We start from the raw sequence: 17,972 nt of genomic DNA on the forward strand, positions 1-17,972 counted from the left end.
GTTTGTGTCCAGTGTGTGTGTGTGTCTAGTGTGTCTGTGTGTCCAGTGTGTGTGTGTGTCCAGTGTGTGTGTGTGTGTCCAGTGTGTGTGTCCAGTGTGTGTGTGTGTGTGTACAGTGTGTGTGTGTGTCTAGTGTGTGTGTCCAGTGTTTGTGTGTGTTCAGTGTGTTTGTGTTCAGTGTGTGTGTGTGTGTGTGTGTCTAGTGTGTGTGTGTGTGTGTTTGTGTGTTTTCAATGTATGCGTGTGTGTCCAGTGTGTGTTTGTTCCCAGTGTATGTGTGTGTGTCCAGTTTGTGTGTCCAGTGTGTGTGTGTGTGTGTGTGTGTGTGTGTACAGTGTGTGTCCAGTGTGTTGTGTGTGTGTGTGTGTGTGTGTGTCCAGTGTGTGTGTGTGTGTCTAGTGTGTCTGTGTGTCCAGTGTGTGTGTGTGTGTCCAGTGTGTGTGTGTGTGTGTTCAGTGTGTGTGTGTGTCCAGTGTGTGTGTCCAGTGTGTATGTGTCCAGTGTGTGTGTGTCTAGTGTGTTTGTGTTTCCAGTGTGTGTGTGTGTGTGTGTCCAGTGTTTGTGTGTGTGTGTCCAGTGTGTGTGTGTGTGTGTGTCCAGTGTGTGTGTGTGTTCAGTGTGTGTGTGTCTAGTGTGTCTGTGTTTCCAGTGTGTGTGTGTGTATGTGTGTGTCCAGTGTGTGTGTATGTATGTGTGTGTGTCCAGTGTGTGTGTGTGTGTTCAGTGTGTGTGTGTCCAGTGTGTGTGTGTGTGTGTGTGTGTGTGTTCAGTGTGTTTGTGTCCAGTGTGTGAGTGTGTGTGTGTGTGTCCAGTGTGTGTGTGTGTGTTCAGTGTGTGTGTGTATTCAGTGTGTGTGTGTCTAGTGTGTCTGTGTTTCCAGTGTGTGTGTGTGTGTGTGTCCAGTGTGTGTGTGTGTGTGTGTGTGTAGATGTGTGTCCAGTGTGTGTGTGTGTTCAGTGTGTGTGTGTGTCCAGTGTGTGTGTGTGTGTGTGTGTGTGTGTGTGTGTTCAGTGTGTGTGTGTCCAGTGTGTGTGTCCAGAGTGTGTGTGTGTGTTAAGTGTGTGTGTGTCCAGTGTGAGTGTGTGTGTCTAGTGTGTGTGTGTGTTCAGTGTTTTTGTGTTTGTGTCCAGTGTGTGTGTGTACGTGTGTGTGTGTGTCCAGTGTGTGTCCTGTGTGTGTGTGTGTATACAGTGTATGTGTGTGTGTCCTATGTATGTGTGTGTTTGTCCAGTGTGTGTGTGTACAGTGTGTGTGTGTGTGTGTGTGTGTTTGTGTGTGTGTGTTTCCAGTGTGTGTCTAGTGTGTGTCCAGTGTGTTTGTGTGCGTATCCAATGTGTGTGTGTCCAGTGTGTGTGTGTGTGTGTCCAGTTTGTGTGTGTGTGTCCAGTGTGTATGTGTGTGTCCAGTGTGTGTGTGTGTGTGTGTCCAGTGTGTGTGTGTGTGTGTCCAGTGTGTGTGTGTGTGTGTGTCCAGTATGTGTGTGTCCGTCCAGTGTGTGTGTGTGTCCAGTGTGTGTGTGTGTGTCCGCTGTGTGTTTGTGTGTTCAGTGTGTTAAAGTTACTGAGGAACCCCAAACATGATGAACCCTTAACCCTGGATAGAGGGTCTCAGTGAATGTTGTGTGGAATGTGTTCAGGTGGGTCAGTGTGTCAGAGGAGACTCTGTAGAAGGACAGAGTGCCGGCTGGCCAGTCCAGATACACTCCTACTCTGTTGGAGCTGGAGGAAGGGACGTCTAAGGTAGTGAACTTATTATTGTGATAGGCAGAGTAACTGATGTCAAAGCAGACCAGACTCCAGGACTTGTCATTACATCCAATCACACAGTCATCACCCCCTCCTCTCCTGTTGATTCCTTTATATGTCACTCCTATAACAGCCCCTAACCCACTCCACTCAACCTCCCAGTAACAGCGCCCAGTCAGACCCTCTCTACACAGCACCTGTCTATAGCCCTCAAATCTCAATGGGTGATAAGGATGCGGCTGCTCCTCTCTCATACATGTCACCTTTCTGTTCTCCTCAGACAGAGAGAGGACTATGTTTACTGTGTTTGGGTCCAGTGTGAGATCACAGGCATCTGATGGATGAAACCAGACACAATATTACAAATCGTCATCATCCTGAACACACACACACAAACACACACATTCTGAACACACACACACACACACACACACACTGAACACACACACAGACACACACATCCTGAACACACACACACACACACACACTGGATACACACTCACACCTGTATGCATGAACACACACACACATCCTGAACACACACACACATACACATCCTGAACACACACACACATCCTGAACACACACACACCTTCACACACACACATTGTCAAATTATAAACTTTGGTGTCCCTGATTTCTGCTTCCGTAGAACTACAGCTGATATTTAATATGACCAAGTAAGTAATGATGGTGGTCTTTGACTTTGACTTCACTTGAATGAAGACTTATTCTTAGTCATATTCTTCACAGCAGTCAACACTCACATTTTCTAAGTCCAGGTTTCATTCTGTTCTCTCCACCATGTTCCACACTGTAGCGGTAAGCAGAAGAACATACAGTCATTGAGGGATACAAGTGAACTCATACACACACACACACACACACACACACACACACACACACACACACACACACACACACACACACACACACACACACACACACACACACACACACACACACACACACACACACACACACACACACACACACACACACACACACACACACACACACACACACACACACACACACACACACACACACAGTCAGCATATAACTTTGTCCAAGTGTGTAACAAAGTTATATGCTGACCTGTGGTGTGTGTGTGTGTGTGTGTTTCCTTTTTGTGTGTGTGTGGATCCAGTATGTGTGTGTGAATGTGTATGTGTCCAGTGTGAGTGTGTGTGTGTGTGTGTGTCCAGTGTGTGTGTGTGTCCAGTGTGTGTGTGCATGTCTGTTTGTCCAGTGTGAGTGTGTGTGTGACCAGTGTGTGTGTGTGTGTGTGTGTGTGTGTGTGTGTGTGTGTCCAGTGTGTGTGTGTGTGTGTGTGTGTGAGTGTGTGTGAGTGTGGGTCCAGTGTGTGTGTGTGTGTGTCCAGTGTGTGTGTGTGTGTCCAGTGTGTGTGTCCTGTGTGTGTGTCCAGTGTGTGTGTGTGTCCAGTGTGTGTGTGTGTGTGTGTGTGTCCAGTGTGAGTGTGTGTGTGTGTCCAGTGTGTGTGTGTGTGTTTCCAGGTGTGTGTGTGTGTGTGTGTGTGTGTGTGTGTGTGTGTGTGTGTGTGTGTGTCCAGTGTGTGTGTGCGTGTGTGTCCTGTGTGTGTGTCCAGTGTGTGTGTGTGTGTGTGTGTGTGTGTCCAGTGTGTGTGTGCGTGTGTGTCCTGTGTGTGTGTCCAGTGTGTGTGTGTGTGTGTGTGTGTGTGTGTGTGTCCAGTGTGTGTGTATGTGTGTTTCCAGTGTGTGAGTGTGTGTGTCCAGTGTGTGTGTGTGTGTGTGTGTCCTGTGTGTGTGTCCAGTGTGTGTGTGTTTGTGTGTGAACAGTGTGTGTGTGTGTGTGTGTGATTCCTGTGTTTGTGTGTGTGTCTGTGTGGGTCCAGAGTGTGTGTGTGTGTGTGTTTCCTGTGTGTGAGTTTGGGTCCAGTGTGTGTGTGTGTGTGTGTGTGTGTGTGTGTGTGTACAGTGTGTGTGGGTGTGTCCAGTGTGTGTGTGTATGTCCAGTGTGTGTGGGTCCAGTGTAATTGTGTGTGGTGTGTAGGTCCAGTGTGTGTGTGTGTGTGTGTGTGTGTGTGTGTGTGTGTGTGTGTGTGTGTGTGTGTGTGTGTCCCCAGTGTGAGTGTGTGTGTGTGTCCAGTGTGTGTGTGTGTGTTTCCAGTGTGTGTGTGTGTGTGTGTGTGTGTGTGTGTCCAGTGTGTGTGTGTGCGTGTGTGTCCTGTGTGTGTGTCCAGTGTGTGTGTGTGTGTGTGTGTGTGTGTCCAGTGTGTGTGTGTGTGTGTTTCCAGTGTGTGTGTGTGTGTGTCCAGTGTGTGTGTGTGTGTGTCCTGTGTGTGTGTCCAGTGTGTGTGTGTTTGTGTGTGAACAGTGTGTGTGTGTGTGATTCCTGTGTTTGTGTGTGTGTCTGTGTGGGTCCAGAGTGTGTGTGTGTGTGTGTTTCCTGTGTGTGAGTGTGGGTCCAGTGTGTGTGTGTGTGTGTGTGTGTGTGTGTGTGTGTGTGTGTGTGTGTGTGTGTGTGTGTGTGTGTGTGTGTACAGTGTGTGTGGGTGTGTCCAGTGTGTGTGTGTGTGTCCAGTGTGTGTGGGTCCAGTGTAATTGTGTGTGGTGTGTAGGTCCAGTGTGTGTGTGTGTGTGTGTGTGTGTGTGTGTGTGTGTGTGTGTGTGTGTGTGTGTGTGTGTGTGTGTGTGTGTGTGTGTGTGTGTGTGTGTGTGTGTGTGTGTGTGTGTGTGTCCAGTGTGTGTGTGTCAAACATTCTTTCCATTCTTGGACAAAGTTATGTCTGGACACACACACAGTCAGCATATAACTTTGTCCAAGTGGTGGTAAGAACGTTTGTCTTAACTAGCCTGATAACTCCAACATGTCTGATATGAACATCGACGTAAACCCTCTACATACTTGAGTTTCTCCAGTCTGCAGTGTGGATCCTCCAGTCCAGCAGAGAGCAGTCTGACTCCTGAGTCTCCTGGGTGATTGTAGCTCAGGTCCAGCTCTCTCAGGTGTGAGGGGTTTGACTTCAGAGCTGAGACCAGAGAAGCACAGCCTTCCTCTGTGACTAGACAGCCTGACAGCCTGCAAAGAGTCAAATCATATTAAAACCACACTGCTATTCTTTGGTGGTGAAAATAGTGGCAGTATATTTTTTCTACATATTCAGATATATCAGTGTCCTGAAACCTGCCATATCTATTCATAAATGAATGTATCATTATTAACAATAGCAAATGATCTAAGTATTGCTTGTAGATAGAAACATGTATAGTACAAATATTTGAGTAGACTGACCAGACCAGTTTAAAAAGCAGTATCAGTCAAAAGACAGACAGTGAGGTATCAGATTTAGATTGTATTGAGTATACAGTCCACACCATATCTAGTTTGACAGTGAAGCTAACATTTTAAATGTGGCTCTGTACTCCAGCATTTTGGATTTGAAAACAAATATTTCATATGAGGTGACAGTATATAATGTCACCTTTTATTTGAGGGTATTTCTATTGTTACGGATACAGGTATCCTGTGTTTTTGTGTGTTTCTACTCTTTCTGCCCTAATCACAGGTGTCCTGCATGTTCCTGATTGGTGGTCGTTGAGGTGTCTGCTGATTGGACCAATCAGTGAACATTCCTGTGAATTGCACCACCTGTTACTTGTTTGTTCAATCACACAGCCCATTGTATAAAAACCAGTCTTGTGTTTGTTGAGAGAGAGAGAGAGAGAGAGATTTTTGCCATATGTGAGTATGGACACGGTGGTGTCCTGTGTGTTGTGTACGCACTAAGTTGTTGGTTACCCTATTGGTAACTTTGTTAGAATCTATTTCTTTATGTGAGTATGGACACGGTGGTGTCCTGTGTGTTGTGTACTCACTAAGTTGTTGGTTACCCTATAGGTAACTTTATTAGAATATATTTCTTTACCTGAGTGTGGATACTGTTGTATCCTGTGTGGTGTGTACGTATATAATTGCTGATTACCCTGTTTGGTAGCTTTGTGTGTTTCTGGGAAAAGGGGAGTTTAAGCTAGTTGCCCTTGGGCGTACATTACCCGTAGGAAGAACTCTGTCTATAAACACTAGTGAGACCTGAGCGGACCACCCACTGTATTTTTGTATGGTAGCAGTAGCCTAGCGGTTCTTGAGGCAGGCAAGATCAGTTTAGGGGGTTTTACACTATTGTTTCATTTCTTGGGTCCTGCTCAGCCCTTTTTCCCAAACCCTTACCGTGTGTTCAGAAATAAACACTTTGTGTTTGACGGTAGGTCATGGTTGTTGTGTCATTTTTGGTTCTCACTGTTCCCTGCCACACTTATAATTTACATGAATTTATGTTACGGGTCTCATGTCCATCCACCCTAGATGTTTAGAGCCACGGGGTTCGTAACATAAAGTGGGGGTTCGTCCGGGATATATCCCATGCTACTCATGCAAATTAGTAAGTGTCTGGTTCAGTGTTGAGCTTGGCAGCTGTCCTACCTGTTTTTTTTGTGTGTTCAGTAGTCGACGGCTCGTGTTGCTAGTAGGATGGCTACTTTTGATTTGGAAGCATTTTTGGAAAACCCTACGTGGGATATTTTTGAGAATTGTCGTAGAGTGGATCTACAGGCTTTGGCTGACCACTTTTCTGTACTCATACCGAGGGGTTTGGTGAAAGCAGAGGTTAGGGAAGTAGTGCTAGCGATATTGTTGAACGAGCGGGTGCTTGAGTTACCGCCGCCTGAGTCTGCTGCTCCTGTAGGGGATGTGGTTGCTGTTCCTGTAAGCCCATCAGTGTCTGAGGACGAGGCTAAGGCTCCAGCCACATTGCCCCGTTATGACCCACTCTCCCCACTGACTGACAGTGATGCCAGGATCGATGTCCGCTCGACACGGCTCCAAATGGAGGCGGAAGAGCGGGCACAGATCAGGCAAGACAAGCTGGAGATGCGTAAGCTAGAGGCAGAACTGGAGACGCGTAAAATGGAAATGGAGATGCGTAAGATGGAACTGGAGGTGCGTAAAATGGAACTAGAGGCAGAAACAGCGAGGTTAGTCTCTGCTAATACTATGCCTGCTAGTGAGCCATCCTCACCAGCTGTGTCATCTGCTACGTTTGATATTAGTAGACAGATCACCTTGGTACCTGTGTTCAGGGAGTCAGAGGTTGATTCCTATTTCAGTGTTTTTGAACGGATAGCGGTAGCATTGAAATGGCCCAAAGAGGTATGGTGCCTATTACTTCAGTGTAAACTAACAGGTAAAGCCCAAGAGGTTCTGGCAGCGCTACCTCTTGAAGACAGTTTGAATTATGACGTGGTCAAAGCTACTGTTCTTCGTGCCTATGAGCTTGTTCCTGAGGCATATCGACAGAGATTTAGGTCTCATAAAAAGTCTCCTACTCAGACTTATGTGGAGTTTGCTAGAGACAAAGGAAATCTGTTTGACAAATGGCACAGTGCTAGTAAGGTAACTGATTTTAACTCTCTACGGGAGTTAATCTTGTTAGAAGAGTTTAAAAATTGCTTACCCGAACGCATTGTAGTTTATCTGAACGAACAGAAAGTATCCTCACTGTCGGAAGCGTCTGTATTGGCAGACGAAGTTTGTGTTGACGCATAAGAGCGTGTTTTCGGCTCGTACGGAGAGCAGGGCTGCGGAGTTGCTAACTTTTAGTCCTAGTCGACCAGCAGTACATCCAGCACGCCCAAAAGATGTGCGTCACTGTTTCTATTGTCATAAGGTGGGACATATGGTTAATGATTGCTTTCTGCTGAAACGCAAACAGGGGATGCCTCAGCACGCCAGGCCGCCAACGGGTGTTGGGCTGATTCGATGCGGTTGTAAGGCCGGAATCAAGACAGAGGCCTCATAGTGAATGTGGTTTGAAAGTCCCTGTCCTAGATCACAGTTATGAACCGTTTATTTTTGAGGGGTTTGTTTCTATATCGGATGACGAAGCGTCTCAGCGTCCAGTTAGAATCCTCAGAGATACTGGTGCGGCGCAGTCGTTCATACTCGCTGATGTGTTGCCCTTGTCCAGTAATACATATTGTGGTTCCAGTGTGTTAGTACAAGGAATTGAAATGGGTTTCGTCCCAGTGCCATTGCACTTTGTGAACGTACACTCTGAGTTAGTCAGTGGATTGTTCAGAGTTGGCGTACGTCCTATGTTGCCAGTAAAAGGTGTGACATTTATAATGGGCAACGATATTGCCGGAGGAAAGGTGATACCCGTATTGGAGGTATTGGATAAAAGTGACCAGTCTCTCTCCGAGGAGCTGGCACAGGGTTATCCAGATGTGTTCCCCGCTTGTGCTGTCACACGTGCTCAAGCACGACAAGTGGGTGAAGTGATAGATTTGTCGAACACGATTCTATTCAGAGAGTGTGACCCAGAGGATAGTTCGGGTGCTACCTCTGGTAAGTTGGTGCAGTCTGACCAACAGTCCAGAGAAAGGAAGAAGGATATGGAACTTGTTGCTGAGGCAATACAGTTACCAGTTACTCGTGAGCAGCTGATCGCTAACCAACAGGTTGACATTAGCCTGGCTAAATGTTTTTCTAGTGTTGTCTCAGAGGAGGAGCTAAAGAAGAAAAACATGGCATACTTCATTGATGGTAATCTCCTCATGCGTAAATGGACCTCCCATGTTGACGCTGGCGAAGATTGGAATGCTGTTTACCAAATAGTGATTCCTACAGCCTTTCGACAAAATGTTTTATCCCTCGCTCATGATCACCAGTGGTCCGGACATCTGGGAGTCACCAAGACTTATGATCGTGTTTTGCGACATTTCTTTTGGCCTGGCTTAAAACAAGATGTGGCTCAGTTCTGTCGGACTTGCCACACCTGTCAAGTAGTTGGGAAACCGAACCAGGTTATTTCCCCCGCGCCTCTTTGTCCCATACCGGCCATAGGTGAACCATTCGAACATGTGATGGTTGATTGTGTTGGACCATTACCAAAAACAAAAAACTAGTTACCAGTTTATGTTGACAATTATGTGTGTGGCCACCAGGTACCCAGAGGCCATTCCTCTGCGAAAAGGGGTTGGATAATGTGTTGGCAGATGCTTTGTCTCGTGTGTAATGATCTAGGTTTTTTTTTGTTATCCCGATAGGATGATTTGTGAATTTGGGTGTTGTGATAGTACGTGTGTCGCAAACCATTTTGGTTTGCTCTTTTAAGGGTGGGAGTGTTACGGATACAGGTATCCTGTGTTTTTGTGTGTTTCTACTCTTTCTGCCCTAATCACAGGTGTCCTGCATGTTCCTGATTGGTGGTCGTTGAGGTGTCTGCTGATTGGACCAATCAGTGAACATTCCTGTGAATTGCACCACCTGTTACTTGTTTGTTCAATCACACAGCCCATTGTATAAAAACCAGTCTTGTGTTTGTTGAGAGAGAGAGAGAGAGAGAGATTTTTGCCATATGTGAGTATGGACACGGTGGTGTCCTGTGTGTTGTGTACGCACTAAGTTGTTGGTTACCCTATTGGTAACTTTGTTAGAATCTATTTCTTTATGTGAGTATGGACACGGTGGTGTCCTGTGTGTTGTGTACTCACTAAGTTGTTGGTTACCCTATAGGTAACTTTATTAGAATATATTTCTTTACCTGAGTGTGGATACTGTTGTATCCTGTGTGGTGTGTACGTATATAATTGCTGATTACCCTGTTTGGTAGCTTTGTGTGTTTCTGGGAAAAGGGGAGTTTAAGCTAGTTGCCCTTGGGCGTACATTACCCGTAGGAAGAACTCTGTCTATAAACACTAGTGAGACCTGAGCGGACCACCCACTGTATTTTTGTATGGTAGCAGTAGCCTAGCGGTTCTTGAGGCAGGCAAGATCAGTTTAGGGGGTTTTACACTATTGTTTCATTTCTTGGGTCCTGCTCAGCCCTTTTTCCCAAACCCTTACCGTGTGTTCAGAAATAAACACTTTGTGTTTGACGGTAGGTCATGGTTGTTGTGTCATTTTTGGTTCTCACTGTTCCCTGCCACACTTATAATTTACATGAATTTATGTTACGGGTCTCATGTCCATCCACCCTAGATGTTTAGAGCCACGGGGTTCGTAACATCTATACATGTCTGTTTCACCATTTAGAAAAATAAAAGCACTTTATGTATCTAGTCCCCCTATTTTAATAAGTCATATGTATTCTGACCAATTCACTTATAGTGTATTAAAGTAGTCAAAAGTTAAGTATTTGGTCCCATATTCTTTGAACGCAATGACTACATCAAGCCATGATTGAGAAAGATCATTAATGAATCATGAACAATAATGAGTGAGAAAGTTACAGAGGCTACAACAAAACATGCTAACCTCTCACAATTAACATCAAATAAAAGGTGACATTCTGTACTGTCGCCTACTATGAAACATTCTAACTCAAATCCAAAATGCTGGAGCATAGCAGCAAATGTAAAACTGTAAGCTTCACTGTCCAAACACATATGGTGAGGACTATGTGTGTCTGGTAAACACATGTGGATCTGGTGAACAGTTATCACTTGTTGACCAAATACAGGAATACTGACCTCAGAGTCTCCAGTTTACAGTGGGGATTCCCCAGTACAGTAGAGAGCAGCTTCACTCCTGAATCATTCAGGTCATTGTTAATCAGATCCAGCTCTCTCAGGTGTGAGGGGTTTGACCTCAGAGCTGAGACCAGAGAAGCACAGCCTTCCTCTGTGACTAGACAGCCTGACAGCCTGCAAAGAGTCAAATCATATTAAAACCAAACTGCTATTCTTTGGTGGTGAAATAGTGGCAGTATATTTTTGCAACATATATCAGTGTCCTGAAACCTGCCATATCTATTCATAAATGAATGTATCATTATTAGAAATGACAAATTATCAAAGTATTGCTTGTAGAGAGAAAAAATATAAAAGTACAAATATTTGAGTAGACTGACCAGACCAGTTTAAAAAGCAGTATCAGTCAAAAGACAGACAGTGAGGTATCAGATTTAGATTGTATTGAGTATACAGTCCACACCATATCTAGTTTGACAGTGAAGCTAACATTTTAAATGTGGCTCTATACTCCAGCATTTTGGATTTGAGATCAAATGTTTCATATGAGGTGACAGTATATAATGTCACCTTTAATTTGAGGGTATTTTCATACATTTCTGTTTCACCGTTTAGAAATGAAAGCACTTTATGTATATAGTCCCCCTATTTGAAGAAGTCATAAGTATTCTGAAAAATTCACTTATAGTGTATTAAACTAGTCAAAAGTTTAGTATTTGGTTGTAAACTTGTTGGTTGCATTTGCAGTTTGTTTTGGTTGTGTTTTGGGTTATGTTTTGTCCAATAGTAACTGAATGGTGGATGATGACTGGAGTAATTTTCTGTCTAAGTGAGTAGATAACATGTTAATAAACACTACTAAATTAATCCTGATGATGCCATGATTAAGAAAAATCATGAATGAATCATGAATAATAATGATTGAGAAAGTTACAGAGGCTACAACAAAACATGCTAACCTCTCACCATTCCCAATAACAGAGGGGGTATGATCCTTGTTCCTCTGTAACTTTCTCATTCATCATCATTCACGATTCATTCTTGATTATTCATAATCATAGTAGCATCCACATGAATGTAGAAGTGTTCAGAAACATTTTATATTCTTACTGACAATACAAGGGAAGTGACTCCAATATGACAGGACATTTTTCACCATTCAGTTTCTATTAGGAAAAACATAATCCAAAACACAACCAAGGCAAACTGCAAATGCATTCAACAAGTTTGTAGAATCACATGCTTGATGTAATCACTGCAGGTAAGGAATATGGGACCAAATACTAAACGTATGACTACTTTAAAGCAATATAAGTGAATATGTCCAAATTATTATGACATATACAAATGGGAGAACTAGATACATAAAGTGCTTTCATTTCTAAACGGTAAAACAGATATGTATGAAAATACTCTCAAATAAAAGGTGACATTCTGTACTGTTGCCTAATATGAAACATTCTATCTCAAATCCAAAATGCTGGAGCATAGCAGCAAATGTAAAACTGTAAGCTTCACTGTCCAAACACATATGGTGTGGACTATGTGTGCCTGGTAAACACATGTGGATCTGGTGAACAGTTATCACTTGTTGACCAACTACAGGAATTCTGACCTCAGAGTCTCCAGTTTACAGTGGGGATTCCCCAGTCCAGCAGAGAGCAGCTTCACTCCTGAATCCTTCAGGTCATTGTTACTCAGATCCAGCTCTCTCAGGTGTGAGGGGTTTGACTTCTGAGCTGAGATCAGAGAAGAACAGCCTTCCTCTGTGACTAGACAGCCTGACAGCCTGCAAAGAGTCAAATCGTATTAAAACCACACTGCTATTCTTTGGTGGTGAAAATAGTGGCAGTATATTTTTTCAACATTTTCATTTATACCAGTGTCCTGAAACCTGCTATATATATATCATTATCAGAAAAAATCATAATATTGTATGTAGAGAGAAAAATGTATAGTACGAATATTTGAGTAGACTGACCAGAGCAGTTCAAAAAGCAGTATCAGTCAAAAGACAGACAGTGAGGTATCAGATTTAGATTGTATTGAGTATACAGTCCACACCATATCTAGTTTGACAGTGAAGCTAACATTTTAAATGTGGCTCTATACTCCAGCATTGTGGATTTGAGATAAGTGTTTCATATGAGGTGACAGTATATAATGTCACCTTTTATTTGAGGGTATTTTCATACATTTCTGTTTCACCGTTTAGAAATGAAAGCACTTTATGAATCTAGTCCCCCCATTTGACGAAGTCAAACATATTCTGACCATTTCAATTATAGTGTATTAAACTAGTCAAAAGTTGAGTATTTGGTTGTAAACTCATTGGTTGCATTTGCAGTTTGTTTTGGTTGTGTTTTGGGTTATATTTTGCCCGATAGTAACTGAATGGTGGATGATGACTGGAGTAATTTTCTGTCTAAGTGAGTAGATAACATGTTTCTAAACACTACTAAATTAATTCTGATGATGCCATGATTAAGAAAAGTCATTAATGAATCATGAATAATAATGAGTGAGAAAGTTACATTGGCTACAACAAAACATCCTAACCTCTCACCATTACCAATAACAGAGGGGGTATGATCTTTGTGCCTCTGTAACTTTCTCATTCATCATCATTCATGATTCATTCATGATTATTCATAATCATGGTAGCGTCCACATGAATGTAAATGTGTTCAGAAACATCTTCTATTCTTACTGACAATACAATGAAGTGACTCCAAAATGACAGGACATTATTCACCATTCAGTTTCTATTAGGAATAACATAATCTAAAACAAAACCAAGACAAAGTGCAAATGTATTCAACAAGTTTGTAGATTCACAAGCTTGATGTAATCACTGCAGGCAAAGAATATTGGACCAAATACTAAACTTAAGACTACTTTAATACAATATAAGTGAATATGTCCAAATTATTACGACTTTTTCAAATGGGAGAACTAGATACATAAAGTGCTTTCATTTCTAAACAGTAACACAGATATGTATGAAAATACTCTCAAATAAAAGGTGACATTCTGTACTGTCACCTAATATGAAACATTATATCTAAAATCCAAAATGCTGGAGCATAGCACCAAATTTAGAACTGTAAGCTTCACTGTCCAAACACATATGGTGTGGACTATGTGTGTCTGGTAAACACATGTGGATCTGGTGAACAGTTATCACTTGTTGACCAACTACAGGAATACTGACCTCAGAGTCTCCAGTTTACAGTGGGGATTCCCCAGTCCAGCAGAGAGCAGCTTCACTCCTGAATCCTTCAGGTCATTGTTACTCAGATCCAGCTCTCTCAGGTGTGAGGGGTTTGACCTCAGAGCTGAGACCAGAGAAGAACAGCCTTCCTCTGTGACTAGACAGCCTGACAGCCTGCAAGAGTCAAATCACACTGCTATTCTTTTGTGGTGAAAATATATTTTTTCAACATTTTCAGATACATCAGAGTCCTGAAACCTGCCATATCTATTCATATATGTATATATACAGTACCAGTCAAAAGTTTGAACACACCTATTCATTCAAGTTTTTGTTTAGTTTTTTTAAAACTATTTTTTACATTGTAGAATAATAGTGAAGACATCAAAACTATGAAATAACACATATGGAATCATGTAGTAACCAAAAAATGTTAAACAAATCAAAATATATTTGAGATTTGAGATTCTTCAAATAGCCACCATTTGCCTTGATGACAGCTTTGCACACTCTTGGCATTCTCTCAACAAGCTTCATGAGGTAGTCACCTGGAATGCATTTCAATTAACAGGTGTGCCTTCTTAAAAGTTTATTTGTGGAATTGCTTTCCTTCTTAATGCGTTTGAGCCAATCAGTTGTGTTGTGACAAGGTAGGGGGGTATACAGAAGATAGCCCTATTTGGTAAAAGACCAAGTCCATTTATGGCAAGATCAGGTCAAATAAGCAAAGAGAAATGACAGTCCATCATTACTTTAAGACATGAAGGTCAGTCAATACGGAACATTTCAAGAACTTTGAACGTTTCTTCAAGTGCAGTCGCAAAAAACATCAAGCGCTATGATGAAACTGGCTCTCATGAGGAGCACCACAGGAATGGAAGACCCAAAGTTACCTCTGCTGCAGAGGATAATGTCACGAGTTACAAAGCCAGAACCCAGAAGCAGACCAGGACAAGGTAAGTTGAAACGAAGGTGAGTGTTTATTTACAAATTCAAGAGTAATGCTGAATAATCCAGGGAACAGAGCGGGCGGCGTTGATTAGTTGTTGGGAGTGCAGTGGTTGATCCCATCATGGCTCGGCAGCCGCCGACCACCAGGCAGAGGTTGGATGAAGGTTCCGGACGAGTGACTGCAGATGGAACAAAACGGAGGTAAGTAAACAACAAACCAACAAGGTGCAAAAACAACAAAACTAACGCTAGAAGCTCTAAGACTGATACTCTGGTAAACCTACTGTTCATGGCTAACGATCCGGCAGGGAATGGATGTTAGGCCAGAGCCTAAGAAGGGTGATGATCAGGACCAGGTGTGCAGATTGCTGATGGGATGCAGGTGCGGAAATCAAGAGAGCTCCCCGGAGCGTTCCAGAACCCTCGGGAAACTGGAGATCACGAGCAGAAAAACTAGTCCACAGACAGGACCCGACTCAGACTGCCGGGATCGTTACAGATAAGTTCATTAGAGTTACCAGCCTCAGAAATTGCAGCCCAAATATATGCTTCACATAGTTCAAGTCACAGACACATCTCAACATCAACTGTTCAGAGGGGACTGTGTGAATCAGCCCTTCATGGTCGAATTGCTGCAAAGAAATCACTACTAAAGGACACCAATAATAAGAAGAGACCTGCTTGGGCCAAGAAACAACAGCAATGGACATTACACCGGTGGACATTTGTCCTTTGGTCTGGAGTCAAAATTTGAGATTTTTGGTTCCAACCGCCGTGTCTTTGTGAGAAGTGGTGTGGGTGAATGGAAGATCTCCGCATGTGTATTTCCCACCGTAAAGCATGGAGGAGGAGGTGTTATGGTGTGGGGGTGCTTTGCTGGTGACACTGTTTGTGATTTATTTAGAATTCAAGGCACACTTAACCAGCATGGCTACCACAGCATTCTGCAGCGATACGCCATCCCATCTGGTTTGGGCTTCGTGGAACTATATTTTGTTTTTCAATAGGACAATGACCCAACACACTTCCAGGCTGTGTAAGGGCTATTTGACCAAGAAGGAGAGTGATTGAGTACTGCATCAGATGACCTGGTCTCCACAATCACCCGACCTCAATCCAGTTGAGATGGTTTGGGATGAGTCGGACGGCAGAGTGAAAGAAAAGCAGCCAACAAGTGCTCAGCATATGTGGGAACTCCTTCAAGACTGTTGGAAAACATTCCAGGTGAAGCTGGTTGAGAGAATGCCAAGAGTGTGCAAAGCTGTCATCAAGACAAAGGGTGGCTATTTGAAGAATTTCAAATATAAAATATATTTTCATTTGTTTAACACTTTTTTGGTTACTACATGATTCCATATGTGATATTTCATAGTTTTAATGTATTCACTATTATTTTACAATGTAAATATTTTAAAAAATAAAGAAAAACCCTTGAATGAGTAGGTGTGTCCAAACGTTTGACTGGTACTGTATATAAATGAATTAATGTATCATTATTAACAGTAGATAACATGTTTCTAAACACTACTAAATTAATCCTTGTGTGTGTGTGTGTGTGTGTGTCCAGTGTGTGTGTGTCCAGTGTGTGTGTTTCTGTCCAGAGTGTGTGTGTATGTGTGTGTGTCCAGTGTGTGTGTGTGTGTGTGTGTGTGTGTGTGTGTTCCTGTGTGTTTGTGTCTTGTGTGTGTGTGTGTGTTTTTGTCCAGTGTGTGTCCAGTGTGTGTGTGTTCATTGAGTGATACAGGAATACTGACCTCAGAGTCTCCAGTTTACAGTGGGGATTCCCCAGTCCAGCAGAGAGCAGCTTCACTCCTGAATCCTTCAGGTCATTGTTACTCAGGTCCAGCTCTCTCAGGTGTGAGGGGTTTGACTTCAGAGCTGAGACCAGAGAAGCACAGCCTTCCTCTGTGACTAGACAGCCTGACAGCCTTTAAAGATTAAAATCATATTAAAACCACACTACTATTCGTTGGTGTTGAGTCATTTTCTTTCTAAGTGAGTAGATAACATGTTTCTAAACACTACTAAAGTAATCCTGATGATGCCATGATTGAGAAAGATCATGAATGAATCATGAATAATAATGAGTGAGAAAGTTACAGAGGCTACAACAAAACATGCTAACCTCTCACCATTAACATCAAATAAAAGGCGACATTCTGTAATGTCACCTAATATGAAACATTTTATCTGAAATCAAAAATGCTGGAGCATAGCGCCAAATGTAAAACTGTAAGCTTCACTGTCCAAACACATATGGTGTGGACTATGTGTGCCTGGTAAACACATGTGGATCTGGTGAACAGTTATCACTTGTTGACCAAATACAGGAATACTGACCTCAGAGTCTCCAGTTTACAGTGGGGATTCCCCAGTCCAGCAGAGAGCAGCTTCACTCCTGAATCCTTCAGGTCATTGTTACTCAGATCCAGCTCACTCAGGTGTGAGGGGTTTGACTTCAGAGCTGAGACCAGAGCAACACAGCCTTCCCCTGTGACTCCACAGCCTGACAGCCTGACAAAGAGATCATCATGATTTCACAAACTGTTAATTTAACACCAGTAGTGTAGAAGGACAATGGCAGATGCATTTGGTTTATTCTCTTAAACAACATATAGATTCATCTTCCGTCTCCTAGAATGGTATGGTCATATTGTTATACTAATGTGAACATCAATGCATTGATTCAATATGTTTTTCAATAATACATGTATTTCTCTAAACTGAATATTTCTTCCTGATGATTAGTACTTATATGTAATTTTATGTACTCACAGAGCAGCTCTGGAGGCTTTGACCACTGGCAGCAGCCTCAGAAGACCTTCCTTTGATATGGAGTATTTCTTCAGGTCAAACACATCCAGCTCCTTTTCTGAAGTCAGCAACACAAAGACCAGAGCTGACCACTGTGCAGGTGACAGTTTGGCTTCTGAGAGACTTCCTGATCTCAGGTAGCTTTGGATCTCCTCCACTAGAGAATGGTCATTCAGTTCATTCAGACAGTGGAACAGATTGATGCACCTCTCTGGAGAGGGATTCTCCCTGATCTTCTCCTTGATGTAAATGACTGTTTCTTCATGGCTCTGTGAGCTGCTTCTTGGCTTTGTCAGTAGACCTCGTAAGTGCTTCTGATTGGACTCCAGTGAGAGGCCCAGAAGGAAGCGGAGGAACAGGTCCAGGTTTCCTGTCTCACTTTGTAAGGCTTTATCCACAGCACTCTTGTAAAAGGTAACTATAAGCTTGTGTCTGATCCTCACAGAAAAGTTCCTGGACATTGATTGAGGTTTGGCCATTAGATTCTCATTGTTGTTGATGAATGAGAGGAACACATATACAGCAGCCAGAAACTCCTGAATGCTCAGATGCACGAAGCAGTACACCTTGTCCTGGCTCAGCACACAGCTCTCCTCTTTAAAGAGCTGTGTGCACAATCCTGAGTACACTGAGGCTTCATTGACATCAATGCCAGCCTCTTTCAGGTCTTCTTCATAGAAAATCAGATTGCCATTCACAAGCTGTTGAAAAGCCAGTTTTCCCAGTGACAGAATT

General features: G+C 43.0%; 1 protein-coding gene across 1 annotated transcript; it reads right to left on the bottom strand.

Moving 5' to 3' along the window:
• Nucleotides 1–1,504: 1,504 nt before the first annotated feature.
• LOC121570600 (stonustoxin subunit beta-like) lies at nt 1,505–13,624 on the bottom strand (the record flags this gene model as incomplete). The annotated part of the gene is made up of 4 exons (XM_045221645.1): nt 1,505–2,079; nt 2,513–2,559; nt 4,635–4,808; nt 13,473–13,624. Coding segments are annotated over 4 exons (909 nt in total), but the record flags the coding sequence as incomplete, so codon positions are not given.
• Between the last annotated feature and the right edge of the window lie 4,348 nt (nt 13,625–17,972).

The sequence above is a fragment of the Coregonus clupeaformis genome, chromosome 7 (genome assembly GCF_020615455.1).
Source record: "Coregonus clupeaformis isolate EN_2021a chromosome 7, ASM2061545v1, whole genome shotgun sequence".
Classification (NCBI taxonomy): Eukaryota; Metazoa; Chordata; class Actinopteri; order Salmoniformes; family Salmonidae; genus Coregonus; species Coregonus clupeaformis.